At 35.3% G+C, this 25,000-nt stretch overlaps 1 protein-coding gene across 1 annotated transcript in view; it reads left to right on the forward strand.

Moving 5' to 3' along the window:
* Window positions 1-841: 841 nt before the first annotated feature.
* The window catches only part of bahcc1a (BAH domain and coiled-coil containing 1a), a 153,125-nt gene continuing 128,966 nt past the window's right edge, over window positions 842-25,000 (forward strand). The window contains exons 1-2 of the mRNA XM_001338177.10: window positions 842-1,046; window positions 4,000-4,304. Of these exons, the coding sequence (XP_001338213.6) occupies window positions 4,133-4,304 (172 nt within the window). The 5' untranslated portion in view covers window positions 842-1,046; window positions 4,000-4,132. The remainder of the gene's footprint in view (window positions 1,047-3,999; window positions 4,305-25,000) is intronic.

Genomic DNA, 25,000 nt, shown 5'->3' on the forward strand with positions numbered 1-25,000 from the left:
TCTTACCAATGTGTCCAGAAATCCGTCCCGCGTGTGTATATCATAATTCTCCGAAGAAAGAAGCCTTTTTAATCCTTCAAGAATCGAGCTTTTAGTAATAATTCTCTTCCTGGTGTGCTCTTCGAGTTTATCGCTCCAGGGCCGAAAGAAGAGGGTCCGCCTTTGGAGCGCCTTGAAACTGTCCCTTCTTATCTGTTTTCATCATCTAACCCTGGGACGCCTTGAAACCGCAGATCCAGTTATTTCTTTTTTTCAGATAGCCCAATGCGGACTGGCGAGCAGCCAATCAGAGTCTTGTTTACACTCCGTGAGTGACAATGCGATGGCAACGGGCCAACCAATCAAATCCTTTTCTAAAGGGAGCCTTTTTTAAAGCATGTTCGTGAACTAAGGACATAACACATGCTATAAACTAGTACAATCAGGCTTATTCATAGTGTAGTATTTATATTCACACTGGTAATGACTGTTGTCATTCACCACACATATCGTATCAAATAATGGCGTTCTTATGTATATAAAAAATAGATGTAGCTGGATACGCTGTGTACAGACTCATCCAGTGCTGAGTTATAGGCTTGTTTGTTAAAATAATAATAATTATTTGCAGTCACTCCAACCTGTATTCATCACTTCGCTTGAATTTGCCGCTCGCCTCATTGAGCTCGCTCATCCCGTCGGACTCCTATTGGTCGCAGATTTCGACCAATCAGAACGCGCAAAGTCCCCAGGAGAGCGACGTCACCTCATTATCATTCGTAAATGTGACCAATGAGCGCGTGTGTTTACTCTCCCGGAGCGGAGAGGCACGGTCGGCGCCGGACAAGAGAATCGCCGCTTTGGAGACTCGATTCGCGACTACAGTGGCCTATAGAGAAGCCCGAGACCGGCGAGCGACAACTGCTGCAAAACCCGTTTGAGAGGAACTATAAGGACCGAACCACTGAAATATGCTTTCCAAAACAAGCGACATCATTTATCTGACTGTTTTTCTTCTTGATTTCTAATTAAAGATATTTATTGTTATGCACGGATATAACACACCAGTAAGTAATTCGTTTATATTTATATTAAATTCATGTGTCATGGTTGTGATTAATAATAATAATAATAATAATAATAATAATAATAAATAAAAGCATTTATGCAGTTATAGTGCAACATTTACAACAGCGAATGGAAACAATAAATATAAACAATCAAATTGCACGGTGCCATTTAACGTTACGTTAGCCTGCTTTTTCATCCACCCCAATTAAATGTTATATTTTCAAGGCGTTTGATACGTAATTTTGTGAAGATAATTTATATATCCGAATGAGCTTGTGTTCAGCACTCAAATTAAATATGGTGATATATTTTCCCGAGTTCTGTAAGCCACGTACATATTATAAAATGCATCTCAAAACATTTGTATTATTAAGGTAATTGTGCGCTTTTATTTGTCCTGTTTGCTAAATCTAATTTAAACCGAATTGTTTTATTGTCATGTTAGAAATCGCAGTCCCTGATTTGAAACATGACAACGTAAAAATAACAAACAAAAGGGACGTGATTCATCAAAAATGTCCTAGCTGTCATTTATTATCATCATAATCAGGGTTGTGAACGTATTAATGTTTATAATTATTGGCAATCATCAATATTTTGATACATTTCTCATCCGGCTTGACACAGCGACTCGTGTCTCTGCTGGTGTCCGGGCAGCGCGTTCCCCCACCCCGCCAACATTACCCACAGACAGACCCACATATGGAAGTCATGCGAAATATAATCTTCGATACTCACAAAATATCATGCTTTATTTACTTATTTTGCGCACATAGACATAACTGCATATTTTATAGCATATTACTTCATGCATAGCATGCACGATTCATAAAGCCCCCAGCAACAACTGCTGTATTTACGCCGCGATTATGCAAATATTTAACAACAATCCCATTTGAGCTGTCGATACAAAGCATTTAGGTGTTGAATTGCATGGTAAGGCTCGTGGTTAAAACAAAGCATGCAGTGTGTGATTGAATGTGCTCGAAAATGGTCGGCTGTTCAGTGCTGGGGCTGCTCGGTAATGGCTGACGGAGAGCAGCAGACAAAAGCTGCTGTAAAGCCTCATTGGTTTGCATGCATGGCCCGCTACGACGGAAAGCAATTTATTTCCTTTGTATATTTTCCGAAAGTGCTGTAATTTATCGCGTTCTGCGTATATCGATTAGGGAAATCCCACAAACAATTAATTTGCTGGGTGACATTCAGTGTTTTTTCTTCCCTAAATGAACAATTCTAGCAGAGGCAGCACAAATAGGCTCATTGTTGGGAACTGATAAAAGAGATTTAATATTAGTGGCTACAATATAATTTGGAACTAGACACTCGATGTTTTAATGCTGTAAATTGCAAAATGCATCATAAAACAATTGATGATTGCAGTTGTTTACATGCACACACAATCACACACTTGAGCTTTTAAGTGTACACAAAAAAGCAAAGGGGTGTTTGTGCTACCAAATGGTTATATGTTGCATTTTATTTTGATCACAATGGTTAGGTAGGCTATACATGTTGATTTCTTTTGTAATAAGAGTGCATTTGTGGTGCCACTGTCATGTAAAATAAAACAGGCATCGTTTTTTTCTTCTTTTTAAATATTTTCCAAATCATATTTATCAGAGCAAGGATTCATATATTCACCCCTTTGCTTATTTTTTTACTGAAATTTCACACCATAATACTGTTTTACTGATATTTTACTTGCAGTACAATAACAATTTTAGAATTATTAGACTATTGTCAGAATTATTAGCCCCCCTATTATTATTATTATTATTTTTAAATACTTCCCAAATTATGTTTAACAGAGCGAGGAGATTTTCACAGTATGTCTGATAATATTTTTTCTTCTGGAGAAAGTCTTATTTGTTTTATTTTGGCTTGGATAAAAGCAGTTTTTAATTTTTTTAATATACATTTAAGGTCAAAATGATTAGTCCCTTCAAGCTAGATTTTTTTTTCAATAGTCTACCGAACAAACCATCATTTTAGGCCTACAATAAGTTGCCTAATTACCCTAACCTGCCTAGGTAGCCTAATTAACCTAGTTAAGCCTTTAAATGTGACATTAAGCTGTATAGAAGTGTCTTGAAAAATATCTGATCTAATTATTATTTATTGTCATCATGGCAAAGATAAATTAAATCAGTTAAAAAAAGAGTTATTAAAGCTATTATGTTTAGAAATATGTTGAAAAAAATTCTGTTAAACAGAAATTTGGGAAAAAAATAAACTGAGGGCTAATTATTCTGACTTCAACTGTACACACATATATATATATATATATATATATATATATATATATATATATATATATATATATATATATATATATATATACATAAACAGGTATATTTTGAATGTATTCAATTTACAAATGTGTCTAACACTAAATAATTTACTTCACTCATCCAACTACAATGTTATAGTCGAGCATGTCAAATGCAGCACACAATAGGCTGACATGTCATTTAACGTTTGCTTGTTATTTGCCATCGTGTGTAAGTGTGTATACAACACAAAGACACAATTTAAAATGTAATAAAAACACAATGTTGAATGTTTCTATGTTCTCTGCGTGTATTTATATCCATACACACTCAGAGAATCGCTCTCTCTCTCTCTTTATTAGGCCTATTCAATCACTGCCATGTATGGCCTTTTCGCATCTCTTTCACATCAATTCAATGGACGCTTACACACATATATATATATATATATATATATATATATATATATATATATATATATATATATATATATATATATATATATATATAAAAACAAATGCAATTCTTAATCTAAACGAATATAAATCACAAATAGGCTGCAATGCATACTGCAGTTTTCTTTCATGTGACGATTGCCGAGAGCATGGAGCAGATCGATGTCAGCTGTAGTGCCGTGGCATAGCGAGATTATAACGTCTCCTTTCTTTCTTTGTAGAAAAGATGATTGAGGACTTCAACCTGAGCAGGAGAGGCGAGCCTTCCACTAAAACAAACGCAAACGGATTACACTACACAGGTTTCCTCTGATTTCCGCTTGATTTGGGATTATATCGGCTGTTTTGTTTGGAATGGAGGGTCGTGATTTCTCCGCTCCGGCACACCTCCTCTCAGAGCGGGCCACTCTGGTGCACCGCGCCGCCTCTCGCATCTCGTCCTCCGGCCACGGCTCTGTTCAACATGCGCCTCATTTTCCACCCGGGAAATATTATCCTTCTCACTTACCGATGGCGGCGCATTCAGGTTGGTCGCGTTTTCTTTATTTCTCTCTCATTCGGGGGCGTTTATTTGAGGTATTATCCTTGTATTTTACACACCACTTCAGAGATGATGTTTGCATGCTTATATTAGGCATGAATTGGATTATATTGATTATATCAGAAGACTTTCTAACCATAAACACAGACCTGAATGTAATATCAAGGACATTTAAATCCACACTCAAGAACCTTCAATAACAAAACAAAAAGTGGTTCCTGTTAGGGATGTTTTATTGTTATATTTTGGTGCTACAAATGTAAACCATCACAAAGTATTGAAAACAAAGCTCTGAATGACTGAGCAGAATTGTGCAGGTGTTAAATATCTAGCAAAACCAGATATTGGTTTAATATTTAATTGGACATTTTATTTTATCTAAGAGATAAAAGTACGTGTGAATTGTATAAATAGCATTTCAAAATACGGGTTAAGAAAACAATGAGCATTTTTAATAGCAAAAGTGTGTGGTATCTTTAGAATATAGCTTAATAATTATTTACATAATTTTATTGCGTCAGTAGTGCTTGAATCTTTGGGATATACACATCTTCAGGTTTTATACTAATAGATAAGCTATTTTTGTAGCGTAAATGAGAGAAATATTATTCACTGTCAGATGCATTTTCTTAATAATTTGCACCATTCTTGAACAAAGACCTACTTGGTCCAAAATGTGTGTTATTAATAAAGAAAACTGTACGCTTGAAGCAATCAAGTGAAGAATATTGCTTTGCACAGCTAAGGACTTATTGTTCTACTGTAATACACCCATTTAGTGCTTTGTATTTCTATTATGTTTAGTACAATCCACCTCACTAAAACCCCAATAATGAGTCTTGAATTTGAATAATTTGGTTATCATACCTCAATAGATTATAGTTTTGTTTATATATGGATTTACATCCATCTTGTTGCTTTAAAGTCAGATGAATTAGAAATGTCTAGAATGAGTTCCAGCAGTTTCCGCTCGCTCGTATTCTGTGATATTTATATTTGTAGATGAGTCTTGGAAAAAGAGTATTTAGGCTAATGTTAGCTAAAGGGTGCAGGTGTGCTGTTAACCGGATATGACAATGTCTTATGGTCGTACATTCAGGGCTTGCGCCACCGTGCAGCCGTGCCCTTAACTGTCATCACCGTTCAATGATTGAGACAGGTGAGGCATTATTGTACCTAGAGATAAAATTCACAGAGCTCAGAGTTTTATAGCCGTCTGGAATATTACCGTCTCAGCCATGACTCCTGCTTGATTCACGTGGTGACTTTCAGCTTGTGCGCTATTACCTTTTTATTACTTTATTTATTTATTACTCGACCACAAAACCTTGTGTTGTACAGATATATTTTTGGAAATAGACAAAAATACATGGCATGGGTCAAACATATAATTAGAATGTGAAGTAAAATTACTATCTATCAAAAACCCCATTTTTGATTAGTAATGTGCCTTGCTTAGAGCTTAATCCATGACCGCTTAAAATGTGATTTTGATTGATTGATTTTTTTTTTAAACCTTCAGATTCCAGATTTTTAAACAGTTGTGTCTTGGAGAAATATCGTCCTATCATAACAAACCACACATCAATCTTATTTATTCAGATTTCACGCGATTATATAAATCTCAATTTCAAACAACTGACACCTATGTCTGTTTTTTTTGAGGTCCAGGGTGATGTTTTCTTTATTTGAGGCTTTGATACTGTTGCATGAAATGAGAAAAAGATAATATTAGGCATAGAGCAATACACTGGGCAGGTGATGTTTGAGATTTAGATATGATCAACTTAAAATGGCTTGTCATTATTCTGTAGTTTATGGCCGCACGGTATTGAAAAAACTGACATTGCGATATTTTTGCGATATTTCTGCGATGTGTATATGTATACGTATATGTGTGTGTGTGTGTATATAAGTGTGTATGTATGTATGTATATATATATATATATATATATATATATATATATATATWTWTATATATATATATATATATATATATATATATATATATATATATATTAGGGCTGCATGATATTGAAAAAAAATTGTAATATTTTATTTTTCTGTAATAAATATTGCGATATACATAGTTTCCAAAGATTTAAACAGCTCTATTGGACTTTTTTGGGGGGAGTCTAACAATATTCAGATAACCGAGATTGAATATTCACTATTCAAAAAATGTCTCGTTTCTAGTCCAAATTTCAAAACATTCAAGTAAATCAAGTAAAAATAGTGCTTTGTTTTCAGCTTCAAAAGAAATTAAAAAAATGTTTTTTTCGTAAAACAAGCAAAATTATCTGTCTATGGTTTAAGTAAAACATTCTGGTTTTTGCTTTGAAATGTATATTTGGAGTAAAAACAAGACAAAATATATTTATAAAATAGAAAACCCTTTTTATTGCGTAAATTGTATAAATTCTATATAAATACAGTAAATAAATTTAATTCTGTAGCTCCTAGTCAACTATAATGCAACTTAACATTAAATATCTTGCGATGTTACTATTGCGAATTCACACATTGCGATGTCGATACTGAAACGATATATTGTGCAGCCCTAATATATATATATATATATATATATATATATATATATATATATATATATATATATATATATATATATATATATATATATATTTCAACAGATGACTTGTATAGCTCAATTTGGAAATAATTTCGTAATTTGGGACAATTCTGTAGGTGAGCGAATCATGCATCAAATGCAATGACTGTAAAAAATATGGACGACGCGACAGCCCTTTTTCCCATTGAACGCCTTGAGGGCAAAACGCCTGCTTGACGGGCACAAACTGTCGCAAAAGACTGCTGAAATTGGAGCCAGACATGCGCAGAAGGATTGTCTGATGGAGCCAGAGGAGGAGCCGCGAAAATGAGCAGAGTCGAGCTTCCAATCAAACGCTTTATGTAAAATCAACTACGCCCCCCGAACTTCTCAGCATGCGTTTGCTGTCATATCAACACAAATGGATGTAATAACGTTAACAAATATGAGGGTTTTATATATTCAATCGCGCCAGCTCCAGGCCGCAGCGCATAACTTACTCGCGGCGTCGCAGGCTGATTCCGGCTCGAATGCGGCAGCGCCTGCTCGCTCGGCCGCCGCATCTGGCTCGATTGACTCGGGCTGGAATTGGGTAGTGAGTCCAGGCATCCGGAGTAGGTCCAGCAGAGGTAACATTAGTCAGTCTGAGCTCTAAGAGATAAGTCTCCGGCAGGCGAGAATCTAGCCGGAACTGTGTTTTGCTATCTGGGTGGCTAGGCGTGTATCAGCAAACTAATAAAGCCCGAAAAAAGCCCTGAACTTAGCGAATAAACAGTGTTCCACCAGGATCATGTATGTCAGAAACTATAGTTTACTGCTGAACTCATTTTGTCATGGTAAAATAACACAGAAATCGAATAATAACATTTCAGTCTACTTCAGTCTCCTGCCGAAGCTCAGACGCCGCGCTTTGAGAAACTGTTAATCACAGCTGTCAATCACGATGACACGCCCAGCATTAAATTACTGCTAAAAACAAACTGTTTACAAAAATGAAGATCTGCACCTATTTCAGCACAATAACCAGTGCCTTAATCGACCAGAACTATCTTTCGGGACATTTTATTGCAAGTGTAATATTTTTTTTTATTTGGGCTCAAGTCTCCTTCATTAACACGGAGGAGGCGGGCTTTATGACTTGTACTGCAGCCAGCCCCCAGGGGGCGATCTAACGGCCGAAACCTTCACTCAAACGTAGGCTTGCGGCACACTTGATCAAATGTAATAAGCAAATTACAAGCATAGATAAGTGCAATAGAGTAAATATAAAACTGAAATAAACAGTGTTTTATTGTTTTCAGAGCAGTCAAATAGTATTCAGGTACAGAAATTGAAAAAAAATCTAATATAAAATAACACTGCAAAGACTTTACTGTTTAAAAAGTCAATAAAATGATTTTCTATTAAAGTTACAAATAGTTAAATTGCTACATGTGCCTGAAACTTTCTGAGGGCTTAAAAACATGCAAAAATGCTAAACTTTTACTCCATTATGGTAAAACTCTGCAGTAACTCCAAAAATATAATGTATTTTGAACTGTGGCTATATAATCCCTATATACATTGGAATGATTTTGTAGAGGAGTGCATACAATATGCACAAAATATAAGAAACAATCTATAAGCATAGATAAATCCAATAAAAATGATACAAATTCTAAAAACAGCGTTTTATTGTGTTTGAACTGTATTCAGGAAGTCTATAATTGAATAATCAAATGTTAAATAATACTGCATAGTCTTTTCTTTATACGATTCAATAGAATTTATCATCATTATTTTTTAAATGTCAAAAACAGTACGATTTCTTAGGCCTGGATGCTTTCAAAACCCTCACACAGTCACAGGCCTCAAAAAACACTTAAGAAATGATAAATTATAATCTAGACTAAACATTGCGTATAGTCACGATATGACTATTGCGAATGATCACATTGCGATATCGATTCTGAAACCATATATTGTGCAGCCCTAATATATATCTCAACTCAATATTTAATCCCAGCTCAACATTGCAGACCCTGTATTGTGGCTATTCAGCCTGATCCCACGTGAAAACGTAAGTATTTTACGTTTTGCCAGTTTAGTGGCAAATTCAGTCGTACGGAGTTCAGTCGTATGAAAATGTACGATTTTAAAAATGAGGCGTGGCACAGAAAACTCCAACCTCTAAACCCAACCGTCATTGGGCGACGAGCAAATCGTACTAAATTGTACAAATTAGATCGTACGACTTCATACGAATTAGCCACTAAATCAAAAAGTTACGAATTGCCGTGAGTTTGTGTCTGGCTATTACAGATGCGATATTGATGCTGAACTGATTGAAATTTATATTATATAGGAAACTTTGATTAAATATTATATTATATAAGATATATATTAGCTGAAATGAGTGATTTCTATTTCAACCGTCCTTCTGTCAACCATTTTGTGCAAACTAATATTGATTATGCTGGTTAGCATGCTCACACAAAGCAATGGTCTGCTACAGTGCTGTCAGTCAACCTATTATTGTGCATAGCTTGTATATTAACTATATAAACCATATCACAAAAAATAAATGTGTCCAATGTGTATGTAACTTAACAAACGCTGATATTTAATCAAGGCTAAGCAATGAAAGCCAGTGGCAAAGCAAGTTGGTCGGTCACTAAGCCAGGTTTTTCTGGTTAAGCGAGTGGACGGTCAGCAGTGTCCCGCAGGCGTAAAGCGAGCTGCGTTAGTGGATTGGCTCTGTCCCTCCAGGGACTGCCTTCCTCACGGCCTCGCATCAATTCTTTACAAAGAACATGAATATTTCAGACAACTGATGTACCAATGCATTCAAATGCAGGTTGGGATCCGGGCTGAGTGAAAGACCTTCTGTGGTGTCTTTCAGAGGCTTTATTATTCAGCTGCTATTGGACTCGGAGGCTTGTAGAGACACAGGCTGCCGTCGCAACGCTCTTCTGGCTTTGAGGCAGCGACGTTCCTCAAAGACTTATGAAATGTGGGAACATTTTTTGAGAAAGAGCTCAATTTCAGTTCTCAGTTGGTTATTTCGGTTGGTCCTTTTGGTTTGATGCTTATGTTCTGGGGGATTCATATTGCACTCTTGCGCTTATCTTGGCAGTTTTGTGTCTTTACGTCTTACCTGTTACAGGTAGATTTGTGAAAATACTCTTGAGTTGAAAGTTAAAATACGACATTGCCTGGCTTCTGTGATGGTAACATTTGGGATGGAGTAGGGTAGTCTAGGGTTGCAACGATTATACATTTTGGTTGTACGATTAAAGTCTGAGAAATAATGACGATTTAACCGGTATCACGATTATTATGCATTCAATCATTTCAAAACACTATTAGTTTAGAAAATGAATGAAAACCTCTTAAGGTTTTATTTATTGCGGCTAAGTAACCAATTAATAGAGCACAAAATAATATTAAAAACAAACAATAGTCCCTTTCTCTCTTTGGATTTAAAAATAATTCAAAAAACAGCATTGGTATATAAACATAAGTGATCATTTTACACTAAAAATAAATGACAGAACAATGAATAATCGATCATAATTATGATCAATAGTTGATCATAATCCTAATCCGCGCGTCTTGATTAGATATAACGAATTTGTGGGGGTAATTCGAAATTTAAAAGCAAGCAATTCGACATTTAAAAGCAAACTTTCTGACCAACAAATTTATCAAACTTTTTCGTGACAAGAAAGCATCACCAATATTTCTGAAATTGCACAACTATATTGTGTAAAACCAATCAGGCTATTTTGATATGTTCAATATTTTGCGTAGTCCTAGTACTGAGATGATCCCTATTAGCATTAGTACATCATTGTGTGAGCTTAGGGATTTAGATTCTCATGGACCTACTTTGAAGGAAAGGCCATGCTGTATCCAGTGACCAGAATTAACATATTTCCACCCGGCATTAAAGGGATAGTTCACTCCAAAAAGAAAATTTGGTCATCATTTATTTACTTGTTCCCAACCAGTTTGACTAACCATTTGACTTCCCTAGTATTTGTTTTTCTTCCTATGCAAGTCAGTGGTTAGAGGTTTTCAGCTTTCTTCAGAATATCTTCCATTGTGTTCAACAGAAGAAACTAATAAAGTATTACAACCTCTTGAGTGTGCGTACATTTTTATTATTGGGTGAACTATACCTTTAAGGTTAATTTGCAGGGATTCTATCACAAGTGGTCAGATGAGAATCATTACCATTTGCATCTTGTAGTATTTCAAATGGATCTTTTGTGATCAGTAGTGTTCAGACTTCATGAAGGCTTATTCCTATTTTGCCACTCTGAACATTGCTTTCAAGGGTGTAAGATATTTTTAATTAAGATCCTCTGTCTTATTGCTTTCTTAACATGGCTTGTTTGTTTGGTCACATTTCATCATCCATATTAAAATCAGGATTTATTTTTGGAAAGGTACACCAGCACGTTCTTCTGCTAAGTTTCAGAGATGTGCATTGACATGTAACTTCATTGCCTGATGTGCTGCTGAAATATGTTTCAGAGGCTGTGCTACAGGCAGTCCACAAATAGAGTTTTCTGTTTCCAACTGGTCACTTAATGCTTTTTTTCTGATCGGACAGCTGTCTGATTTCTGAAAATGGTTCCATTTACATTTTACCTTATGAATGTGTCTTCGCTAAACTGCCTAATCTTGAAAATACTGCACTAAATGCTAATTTAACTAGGTTATGTTGACTAAAGGTAATGGACAAGAAAAATACAAGAGGATAAATTAGAGCTGCATGATTTTGGCTAAAATGAAGATGATTTTTCTCACGATTCTCATTTCATTTTATTTTCATGTCGGTTTAGTCCCTTTATTAATCCGGGGTTGCCCCAGCGGAATGAACCGCTAACTTATCCAGCAAGTTTTTACGCAGCGGATGCCCTTCCAGCCGCAACCCATCTCTGGGAAACATCCACACACACACACACACACTACAGACAATTTTGCCTACCAAATTCACCTGTACCACATGTCTTTGGACTGTGGGGGAAACCGGAGGACCCGGAGGAAACCCACATGCAGGGAGAAACTCCACACAAAAACGCCAACTGAGCCGAGGCTCGAACCAGCGACCCAGCGACCTTCTTGCTGTGAGGCGACAGCACTACCTACTATGCCACTGCTTCGCCCTTTCTCACGATTCTGTAGATGTAAAATAAAGCTTTATAAGAGTAAGCTATTATAATTGTTATTATTTTGATCATTATTTTCAAAAATTTTGATTATTATGGCTGTTTCTCAATATGTGTTCTTCAGTGGTCTTGCGTCCTCGTGTTCTCATACATCATCCTCATCAGCTGCCAAAGTTCAGTTCCAATACTCAAGACCGCACAGAGGACGCGTGAAACTTCCCGGATGTGATCTTGATATCGAGGACGCACCGATGCAGACTTGAGCACCGAACTCGCTCTGGAAGTCCCAGAAGTCATTGCAACTGGAGGTGGGAAGCGCAGCATTTTATTTAGATTTGTTATTAAAGTTCAGAAATATCACTTATTTACCTCAGGAGTTTCCCTAAATGAAATGGTGAAAGCAAACAAAACCATGAACATCATAATAAATGAATAAACACATTAAGGGTGTTTGTTTGCTGAAATTCGTATTAAAATCTGTTTTTTTATATTGTGCGGTGTATATTTATAATGTTTTTATGCACAGTATATATTTTGAAAAGGGGAAAAACAATAAATCGCTGTATGAATGCTGTAATGTTTAAATAATTTACCATTTAAAACATGTGAAGGTCATGTGACCATCAGAAAGAACGCAGCATCTCATTTCTCAAAGGACGCGTTCTCTGCCCTCGAGGTCTCCTGAGTTCGTTCTTCCAACCACATCTGGCAAGACCGATCTCCACAAGAACGCAAGCCCGTTCTCTGCGTTCTTGGAATTGAGAAACAGCCATTGTGTAGGTCTACTGTTGGTTAAAATGCTCAATTTTGAATAGACTTGGAATAGTGCACTTTTTTCCCTGGTCATTAATGTACAGTAAAGTGATGGCATCAGATAATAATTATTTATAATTCTGATGTTGAATTATTATGTTTGAGACATATGCTTGCAATCTCTCATTAACAACATTATTAGATCATTTTATTCACTGGTAAAATCAGACATTTGTCATTTTCAGATTCCCTCTTGCATTATATTCAACATAATATAGGCCACAGTAGTTATACTGACACTGTTAAACATTTATTTCATGCACAACACATTGTGTTCACTATTGAAAAACACATTAAATGCTTGCAGTACTCATAACTCTAAAATGCGATATGATTATTTAAATGATGTGCACGGTTTTGGTTTTATTTTCACTGCGAAGTGCTGTTCATACTTCCTGTGGGGCTCCCAAATGTTCCACAAACTTAATGTTGTTTACAACTTTATTACCTGTTATTCACAGCCTATGCAGGTTCTGTTCACTAAAGTAGACGCATACGCCCGCCCGCCGCCCTCTCTGTGGTAACAGCTTACGGTTAGCCAACGTCACGTGTAATTTCGCGGCCGCGAATACATCATTACATAAAGACAGAAATAACATTTTTGGGTAAATTAAACCATATAAATGCAGAGATTCTCAACTTTTGCTGAATCACAATCTTGATTTTGTTTCAATTAATCGTGTAGCTCAACTACTAATGTTGATAATAGTGACCAAACCATTTTACCAATCATTCGGTGTATCGTCAAGAGCCACAGGGGTTGATTTGAACTACATGCTTGTTAAATCCCAAAAACAGGGGACCATTGCCTTCCATTATACACTGCAAAAAAAATGTGGCATTCCACACAATACCTTCTAGGGTTGGGCGATGTCGACCAATTTGGAATTGTACGATATCTAAAATGAAACATCACGATGAATGATGGCATAGTAACCATGTGAAAATCAGTGGGGGTGGGGGTGTCATGTCTGAAGAGCAAGGAGGGATCCGGGGATGAGAAGGGTGCGCGACTTATTTGAGGACCAGGAGGGAGACACACGATTTCCGGGAAATTTTCAATCGTTTGCGGGTATTATGAGTTCCGCAAATGCATAGAAACTCCCGGAACTTCTGGAAGACTTGAGATGTCTGAATATCAGTGGTACATCCTTAATAAACTGTCCAACGGGAACTGCTCAGTGAAACTTTGAGGAGCGCATGACATTGTGTGTGTGTGTGGTCATGTGATGTACGTTTTCATCAGACGGAGGGCTGTTCAGAATTGCTAGATAAAACATGATGTGGATCATTTTCGTCCTTAAATGGCATTTTAACAGACATATTCGTGTAAACGGCCTAAGAGAATTTTTTCGCGAGCGGGTTTGCGACGGGGGCGGGGCGGAGGATCGGGGATGCCTTCTCAGCATCGTGTTGTCTATTTGCCATCGGCGATGGACGATGGCATCGTCTATTTGCCCAACCCTAATAGCTTCATGTTGTCTTGACATAAATCGATTAAGTTAACTTAATTGTTTTTATTTTTTTTTTTTACAAATTTTAAGTGGGTTGAACATAAAACGATTAAAGGAGTGGTCCAGGGTGTATTTTAAGGCTTGTTTGTGTTTATGAGGTGCAAAGCAACGTGTACTTGTGCTTCACTTGTGAAAAATCACATTATTTTTTCATATATCTTACTTTGATTATATACAGCTAACGTGAAAACGACTGAAATATTTCCTAGTTCGTGTGAAAGCCTGTCCTGATTCGCGGATCGGCTCCATGTCACCAAAACATTGTTAACATTTTAGCAGACACTGTAAAAAGCCCATTCCCAGCCACTAGACTTTTCTGACAGGCTATTCGAGTGTCATCGAGTGTCAGGGTGCTTTCACCCCTGTGAATCAATTCAGTTGTTCCGAAACAGGGATTCAAATTCTTACATTGTTGCTCTTTGTTCTTGGTGTGGTTGGCTTTCACACGACTAAGTTTCTAAACGGACAAAAAGAGCTAAATCAAGTCACTGACAAATGACAAACAAATGTCTCTCTCACATTGGTCCATTTCACGGTTTATTTTGCAGAGTCCCGCTCAGCTTTCAGGGTGATGGTAGTGGTTTGGTGGTGTTTGACAAGTTGTGCGCGACGTGTCTGAAGAGGACGACGGATGCGGTGGGGAGGGGTGAGAAGGGTGCGCGACGTATTTGAGGACCGGGAGGGAGACTTGCAATTTCCGGGAGATTATCACTCGTTTGCGGGCACCCGCGAGTCTCTGTGCATTTGCGGGAGACTCACGAAACTTGGAATGTCTGGAATGACCTCCCGCCCTACTCATAATTCTCTCTTCATATAGCTGTATATATGCCTATTACATATCCATAAAACACTGTGATATAACTGGGCTCGGATCGTATCACTTTCTTTCTTCAATCGGTCTGCTCCAGAGTTTGTTTCAATCGAGCCGAGACCACCTCATTCAAGCGATCACAGAGCGATTGATTTAGGGCGGATCAGAGCGCGATTGGTGGATTCACATATGCCAAACAAACTGGGCAAACGAGACAGGTCTGAAACAAAAGTCTAGGTGTGAAAGCACCCTCAAAATGTTGTGGAACTGCAACACAGGAGTTATTATGGATTATGGATTATTATATATTATGGATTATGGATTATTATATATTATTTTAGAGTTTTTTGAAAAGCATCATAACAATAATGCGGTTATTAATATATTAAAACGTGCTTGTTTGTCGTAAAAGTTCGTAATAATGACAAAAATGACTAATTTGTGGATCTCCTTATTTCCTGGTGCTGCTGTGGCTGGTGTATTCTGGGACATTTTCTTACCCCTTGGTTTCAAGTGTGGTGCTGAAAAATCTTCATTTGAAGAGGTATCTACCCCTTGCCCTTAGCCCTACACCTTCAAGCTAAAGAGAATTGGGACACCCCTACCCCTCCTTTTGTGCGTTCCCATGAAGAGGTAGGGGTGTCCCAATTCTAAGGGCTAAGGGGTAGAATTGGGATTGGGCCTTAGTCTTTTGACAAAAATTCCATTTCCGTTTTAGTCAGTTTCTGAATCATTTTAATCAACGTCCTCTGAATCATTTTAGTTTTAGTTTAGTTTTAGTCGACTAAATTTCATAAGATGTTTTTTTTTTCATCAGCTGTTTCTGACCTCTAACGTTTTACAGTCTTTTTGTCTTGACATTAATCGTGAATCTTCCTTTTCTCTCAGCTGTTGCCATTTCATTATAGTTTAATCAGACAGACGCCCCTATGGATGAGGATGTAATCGGTTAAAGATCAGTTACTTTTCAAATGTGCGTCATGCATCATCCACCAAGATTAGTTCTGATTGTATATTTACCCAAAAACGTCCCTCAATCACAATCTTGTCTCATTTTTATAGGTCAACGAAAATGTCAATATTTTTTTTATTATAGTTGTCGTCATCATTACTTCATTTTTATTTAGTTTTCGTCGGTAGAAACGTGTTCGTCACGTAAATTGTGACGAATATTTTTCATCAGCGAAATGAACACTGCATCATTCATCTGTAAAGTCGTGAATCCATACAGCATTAAGATCTTCTAAATATATTTTTAGTTTCAAAATATAAATAAGTGAATCAAAATTAAGGCCTGATGGTCTCCGTTTCCTTCAGACTCTTGATTCTCCTGTACTTGTCTGGGGGGGTTTAGTTGGCTTCCTTCCTTCAAACCTCAGACACACACACACACACAAGCTGGGACCATTGTTTCCGATCACAGCTTTGTGTGTGTTTTACAGCATGTTGCTCAAAGATAAAAACATTCCCTCCCTCCTCTTTTATTGTCTTGGAGGGGCAGAACGTCTCTGTCTGTCCCTTTCGTGTATCCTGCCTGGAGATCCCAGCAACCCGGCTCTGTTTACTTGTTTAACCTGCCGCTTAGCCTGGTGTTTTACTTTCCAGAAGGGAATGAATAACTCTACTATTAGCTTTTATTGAAGAGCTCATCGTGCGAATGGGGTTTGGGGATGTAAAGGCAGGCCACAGGTGTTATGAAAGTGCGTCTGGTGTTTACGGCGGAGCTGATGAAGGGGTTTGTAATGTAGCCGTAAAGTCTCTCTCACTTCCAGACAGTATGAGATAGCAGTTTTAAGGCCACATCAAGGGCTTCATTGATATTGACAGAAATAGTTTCTATTTTTATTCTCCTGTCTAAAATTAAATGCAACATTTTTAAAATAAACCACTTCCTTGTTTATATTTTGAGCCATTGATCTGCGCATGTTAATCAGACAACGACAAAAAAAGCAGGAATCTCTTATCAAAATGCATAATAATTGCTCCACCAAAATAACACCACTTTCATCTTACCTTTTCAGTTCCTCCTCTCCAACTGCGATGTTACAGAAGTCTTTAACAAGGTTTGGTGTGTGGCGTGAGCGTTTTTAAGTTTTATTTTGAGTGTCTGTATTTTTGAGGATGTGATTTGAGAACAGAGAGGATCATGGCTTGGTATGGGCTGGTATTGACCTTATTCTAAAATGCGGAAGTGCGCCTGTTTTCGCGATTGTCTTAGAGCTTCCGATTCAGTCGCTTATGGGAGAAATGACTAGGAATAATAAACAGCAGAAAATGGCCAAACTACTTGCTCAACAAACAAATGTTTGCATGACTACACAGACCAAGTAGCATAATATAATAAGAAAATATTAAATTGCAACATCAAGCAGCGTAACGAGCAGTTGTTAACGTCAAAAAATGAATGGAAGTGAGTGTGACCGGAAGTCGCGAGACAAAAAGATTCAAATGGCAGCGCCCACTCGACAGCTGAGAATAAGGTGAATACGATTCTGACGGTATTATCACCTTGAATAAAAATATCACGGTACCACAGTATTGTGATTTCTGCTCTACAATATATTTCTTTTAAATGTCTGGGTTAAAAAAACAACAGCTTATTTCCCATTGAAAACATTATACTTTATTCAAAATAGAAACATTTTAGAAATAATTCAAATAAATCATTGACTTCTGCTGGCTTCATTAGTTTCAAAAACACAGATTTCTTTACAACTTGAAAAGGCATCTTTGAATATCTTTCTGTTCTTTGGATGTAAAGTAAGCCACTGCATTGTTCAGGTCTTATAACAGTTATAGCACGCTTGGATGTTGTTTTTATAAGTGATTTTGTTTTTCAAATGATAATTCTGACTTCAACTTACAATATAATAGTAAAGTACTTCATCTGCAGAGTGTTTCAAAGTCGCGTAGATCAGCTGGTTTGTCTTTGAGCTGACATATGAGCAGTCCGCTGATGGATCAACTGATCTACGCGGCTTTGAAATGCTTCAGTGCAATATTTACACAATATTGAAATGGGATACAGTTTTATAAGATAGTTTAAATAGCACAATTTGTTTTTCAGGTACAGAAATTGAATAATCACGATGACAAAAAATACGTTTCTAGTCCAAATATCTAAAAAATCTTAGGTCAAGTAAAACAGTTTGATAAAATAACTTTTCTTTTAAATTCCATATAAATACAGTAATTGAATACAATTCTGTAGCTCCTTGTCAACTCAGACTCAAGATTTGATATCTTTGTGATGTATCTTGCACATGTTGCGATATCGGTGCTGAAACTAAGTATTGTGCAGCCCTAAAGTCACATGTTAGCAGGGAATTAAAAGAAAAAAAAAAACCAATTCAGTACCGATCGTAATTTATTGCACCTTTCTGCAGTGTGAGTATTTCATATTCTAGGGTTGTCAAAATATCGAGTTCGAGTCATATCAAAACTGTCAATTTTTGGCTGACATTTGAGCGCTGTTGAGTACGTATTTAAACAAACACAGATACATGGGCACTGGAGCGTTTCAAAGCCACTTACAGGGTCCCCGTGGGGTCTTAAAAAGTATTAAAAAGTCTAAAATTTAAAAATCGAAATTTAAGGCTTTAAAAAGTCTTAAATTTGCTGTTCTAGGTCTTAAATATTTTTGCACAGGTCTTATTTTTGCGATGTCCCATCTAATGCTCATTTAAATTCTTTTTGTTGTTGTTGCTAGGTTTTTGAGTTGTTGTAGTTCACTATTTCACTAGTCCAATTGTAATTTGCGGTATTACAACTACAAAACGTCAACTTGCAATAGCCAATCAGCTTTCTTTTATTAAACTCAGTGCGCGCAGCGAATGTGACATCATCGCTTAGTTTGCGGAAGTTCGATTTGAGTGCGCGCGACATGATTTCGGCTGGCAGAGAATGACGTTATTTCACTGACAAATATCGCAAGCGCCGTTTTATAAGTCGGGAGCGCTGTAATACGAGAGAGCGAATCTCTGCTCAAGGGCCGGTTTCCTTTGTTCATGGACAAAACTGCTTGCGAGCTCTCAAAACACTGGCTGCTCAGGTGCGAATGATCTGCTCTCGCTCCGTCGGACTCCTTTCGTACTTTTCCAGAGATGCTTCAGCATACTGTAGTATTAAGAATAGTGAACTGATAAAATGAAATACAGTGTAGTTTTACTACAGTAAAGTGTGTTGAATTGTAGAGTAATTGAAGTACTTTACTGTACTTTACAAAACACTGTACAGCAGACACTAGTTCACTTTATTTTAGGGATAAAAAGGGATTGATCATGGGATTTATTTGAAGAGTGAATAGTACAGTAGGCTATAATACCTAATCAAGTTGTTACCTATTTTCTATCACAGTTACATTTCTGCTTGCCAGAATGACCAATCATTATTGGCTAGAAATTGCCATGGGAAAGGAGGAAAGTTTTTGTAAAACTTTGGAAAAACTCTGAGGGATAAGTTTGTTAAAACAAAAAAGAGGCCCCCCAAAAACATCTTCAATGATAATGATTATCTTTTTTTCTGATTTTACTTTTTAGTTTTTTTTGGACCGCCCCCTGTCATTTAAAAAAAAAATCTCAATGGTGAACGTGTCAATTATAAAAGCCTTAATCCGTTTTGTGAGTTGTGCGATGCGGTGCCAGGTGAAAGTATAAATCTGCATTAGGATTGTAACAATATACCGGTATGACGGTTTACCACGATTTGAACGTGCACGATTATCATACCATGAACAATTGCATATCAACGGTTTTAACCCTTAAAGACCGAGACAGCTGCCCGCGGCTAAAAATAAGTATTGCTCTTAAATGTTTAATAACTTTTGATCCGCTGATCCGATTCATACAATTCAAAATTTGGCATAAAGAAGAGAATCTCAGCTTTCCATTGCTGTATCACATAACATTCGGACTTTCAGAGGCTCCGGAATCAGTGCGGTTACGTCATCGAAATTTGACAACGCTGATTTGACAAAGAAACGCTCGTCACTGTGTCTCCGGACAAACCAGACATGATACATTGATGCATTGTCCCTCCTCCATGCCCAGATTGGTTCAAACTCGCTATATCACAACCAATAAGCATAGGTTTCGCTTTTGTTTGTGGACCAAGCTTTTTGAACAACACGGAATGAGAGAAAGGCATACATTTATGAGGGGCTAAATAAAACGCAAAAAAAAAAAGTTTTGCATGAAATAATTCTCATACTAAGTACTTTTGCATGCACAGCAGCACAGAAACATGACAAAACAGTGACACAGCAAAGACGAACTGCTGCTCTTGCTGTTTTCAAAAGACACAAATGAAGGTGCAGCTGTTTGTCTACATTGCAGACAACCACATCCAAATCCATATCCATAGACAACCATATCCATGCTGGCACATAAAACCTAAGGATGTTCCATATTGAATCTAGTTTCGTTATGTAACTATTTATAGTATAGTAAATATTTATATCTATTTTTTACTGAGGATTTGCACCATGTTTATTTGGACTTTATTTGGACTTTGACACATTATTTATTATTTTCTTATTTTTATTTGTTCATTGTAAATGGTGTTGTTTATAGTAACTAAAAATATATTATTTGGAAAAAGTCAAATTTGCTTCACTGTTCTATTATTTTGTAACATTTGTAACATACCGTATACCGCAAAACCGTCAAACCGTGGTATTGTTTTAGACGATTATCATACCGTAAAAAATTCATACCGTTACAACCCTAATCTGCATTAAGATGTTTGTTTTTTCTGTAGTTCAATGGTGCATTTAACCTGACTTTACTACTGTTCAATTTAAATAACTTTATTTTACCCCTAATTTTGTGCTTTACATTTTCTCTCGCGTGTTTTTGATATTGCGATATAGGTCTTAAATTTAATACTTAATGGTCTTAAAAAGGTCTTAAAAGGTCTTAAATTTGACATTATGCTATCTGCAGAGACCCTGACTTTGTGACTTGCTACCGTTTGCTACCGAAATTTCTGTATCATGACATCACTACAGTCGATAACATTACGGGCAGTATGCTGACATATAACGCCATTGGGCTTCGGCCATCACATTTTGGCCCAGAATTTTCATCTGTAGTCAACTCTCAAGTCAATTATTGCACCTTTCTGCGATATGAATATTGCACATACCATTATCGCACTAATCAATAAGTGATGCAGCCCCTATTTGAGCACAGTAGAGGTTTCTGGGATAATCTGGTTGGGTTTGATGAATGAGTGTGCATGTGCTGTGCCACACAGCTGCGCTGCAGGTCAGCCGGGCACAGTAACCTTACACAAAGAAGACAAGCTGGGCGGGCAGTGCTTCCTGGATCACATAACCCCGTATCACAGTTTCAAACCCTGGAGGAAGCGTACACTTCCCCTAAACCACAGCAGCTTTCCAGGAATACAGCATTCTGATCATCGGCAGAGGAGCTGCAGGTCTCCGTGTGTGTGTGTGTGTGTTTGTGCTCGTGCTGCATGCGACAGCTGTCAGCCATTATTAACGGCTCAAGCAGAAAATCCAGATTACTTGTTTTTAATTTCAATTTTATTACTGTAATCTTTCGGAGAAAAGAGCAGAGGAAGCTGTTTTGTGTTGTGTTGTGGATGCATTGTGGGTCCGTTTGTTTGACCTGAATTGTGCGTCTGAACTTCTGGTGATGCCGGACAATGGGACATCCCATTAGCTCATGCATTAACTAATATTAAAGGGACAGTTCAAGCAAAAATGGAAATTCTGTCATTATTTTTTGATTTACTCATCCTCAAATTGTTCAAAACTTTTAAGAATTAATATATATTAAAATACAACTATTTATTTTAATAATATCAATAAAAAGTCAAATATGTTCAGAATGGATTTTATAAGCAAAATTATTCACCCTCCTGTGATTTATTTATTTATTTAATTTTTTTTTCTGTATAATATGTACTTAATATTAAATGATACTAGCATTTCAATTGTTTTGTAAAAAATTAAATGTGGAAACCTGTTCCATCTTAATTAGACATGAAAAACATATTTACCTAAAAATCAAACATCATAATTATTCTTTCCTGTACTTGTTATGTAATAATGTATGTTTTCCCGTTAAAGATTTTTTTTGCATATAGCATACATAAGTAAATTATTTTAAAGTCTGAGTATTTGCACCCCAACATAGTTTTGTTTTAGCCTGAATTAGATTAATATTACCTGTTTTTTTATGATCATTACTTAAACTATAAAAAAAATTCTCTAGGGAAATGTTATATCACAAGAACTTTAGTTTTCGCAATAATCAGCGACAATATTGCTTATTTTCCTAGTATCGTGCATTTGTCTGTTCGTCATGAATGAGGATTTGTCCCTAATATAAATACAAATATTTTTCAAAATTAATAATAATATATTTGAATGTTATGATAATAGTAATAATAATACAAAAATAGTAATAATATTAATAAGTAAACATAATTTATTATCATTGTTGTTATTATTATTATATTTGTATATATTATTATATTTATAATAACAAATGTTATTTATTATTATTATTATTATTATTATTACTAATAATAATAATAATAATAATAATACATAGTTTACTTATTATTATTATTATGATTATTGTTATTTTAATTATAATAAATGTTATTAATATTAGTAAACATAACTTATTATTAGTATTGTTATTATCATTAACAAATAACATTTATTATTATAAATATAATATATACAAATATAATAATAATAATAATAATACTGTTTCATTTTTATTATTATTATTATTATTATTATTAATATACAATAAATATATAGTAATTATAATAATATAAATAACAATACGATTAATAATATTAATAATACATTGTGTTTACTTATTAATATTATTATTTTTAATTTTAATATATTTGTATATATTATTATATTTATAATAAATATTAATAATAATAATAATAAATTGTGTTTACTATTATTATTATAATTATATTCATTTTATTATTGGTAAGTAAAGATAATTTATTATTATTATTATTATTATTATTATTATTATTATTATTATTAATTATAATAACAAATAACATTTTATTATTTTAAATATAATATATACAAATATAATAATAATGTTTGATTTTTATTACTATCGTTATTACTATATAACAACAACAGCAACAATAATAATAATAAACATAATTTTTCAATACTACTACTACCACTAATACTACCACTACTAAAATTGTATATTTTAATATAAAGTTGGATCGAATATTTTGTTTCACTTTTGAAATAAATCAAATTGTGAAAGCAAAATCATACATTCCTAATATGACTCGGTAATTATGGCGATGCAGCTCTCAATGTAAACCTGTGTGTGTGTGTGCTTCTCCATCACGAATGGGGATTTAGTCAGTAATTGGTTGTGTATGTCACCAATGTGACAGACTTCACTGACACACCGCACAGAGCCCCCAGTTTGCATTAAATATACATGCTGCATTCTTTTCAAGGATGTGTCGGCCCTTTTGTGCGAAAACAAAGATTAGCATCAGAAATTCCAGTTTAATCAGTCTCGAGGGAGGCCGAACGCAGCTGCCTGCGTCTCAAATGCACAGCGACTTGTTGCTGGAATGAGTGCATAGAGTCACGTCTCCTCACAGACCCTTGTTTTATTATATTAGTGTGTCTATTTTTGACCATCTGATTTCAGATAAGATTGAAAACAAGAGGCTCAATCCTTTTTAAAGGTGACCCATAATGCAAACATTACTTCTATAAAGGGTTGTGCAGCAACAGTGTGTGAATATAATCAGCCTATAATGGTAAAAATTTATTAATTCTATTTTTTATAATCACACTTAATAAAAACAAGCGGGAAAGGCCCAACCACTAGTGACGATGACAGCCCTGAGTGAGAAGCAGCCATCTTCCATTAGAGTTTTGAATCTGCAACTATGCTGACACAGTCATTTATAGCTCCGCCCTCTTTTGAAAAGAGCACAATCTCATTTGAATTTAAAGCGACAGTCACCAAAACAGAGCATTTCAGATCAAAGCCTAAAAGGGCTGTTTTAAAGAGCTATAAAACACAATCTGTGGGCTATTTAGAGTTGAAACTGCATATACACACTCTAAGCACATCAGAGACTTATTTTACATCTTGTATAAAGGGGCATAATAGGACCCCTTTATAACAGGAATTGTGTGTAAAACAGTTGTTATTACATTTAGAAACATCAGATGAAAACTAGTGGCCTGAAGAAGATAAAAAAAGCGAGGATTTGCTTTTGAAAGCACTATTACTCACTTGTTATTCGCTAGTGAAATTCATAAATAATTACAAAATGTAGAATTAATTGTAGAATTTAGACGGTAAATGCATTTTCTTGTCATAAATATAATCCAATACAATAACAATAATTAAATTTTATTATTTATTATTATTATTATTATTATTATTATTATTATTATTATTATTATTATATATTTATTAAATTTATAGCAATAAACAATGTATCATTACAATTAACAATAATAATAATAATAATAATAATAATAATAATAATAATAATAAATGGTTCATTATACATATGATAAATATACAAAATAAATATAATAATAACGATAATAATGTTTACTTAAAAACTAGTGAAATTCATAAATAATTACAAAATTGTAGAATTAATTGTAGAATTTAGACGGTAAATGCATTTTCTTGTCATAAATATAATCCAATACAATAACAATAATTAAATTGTGATATTTGTTATTATTATTATTATTATTATATATTAAATTTATAGCAATAAACAATGTATCATTACAATTAATAATA

The sequence above is a fragment of the Danio rerio genome, chromosome 3 (genome assembly GCF_049306965.1).
Source record: "Danio rerio strain Tuebingen ecotype United States chromosome 3, GRCz12tu, whole genome shotgun sequence".
NCBI lineage: Eukaryota > Metazoa > Chordata > Actinopteri > Cypriniformes > Danionidae > Danio > Danio rerio.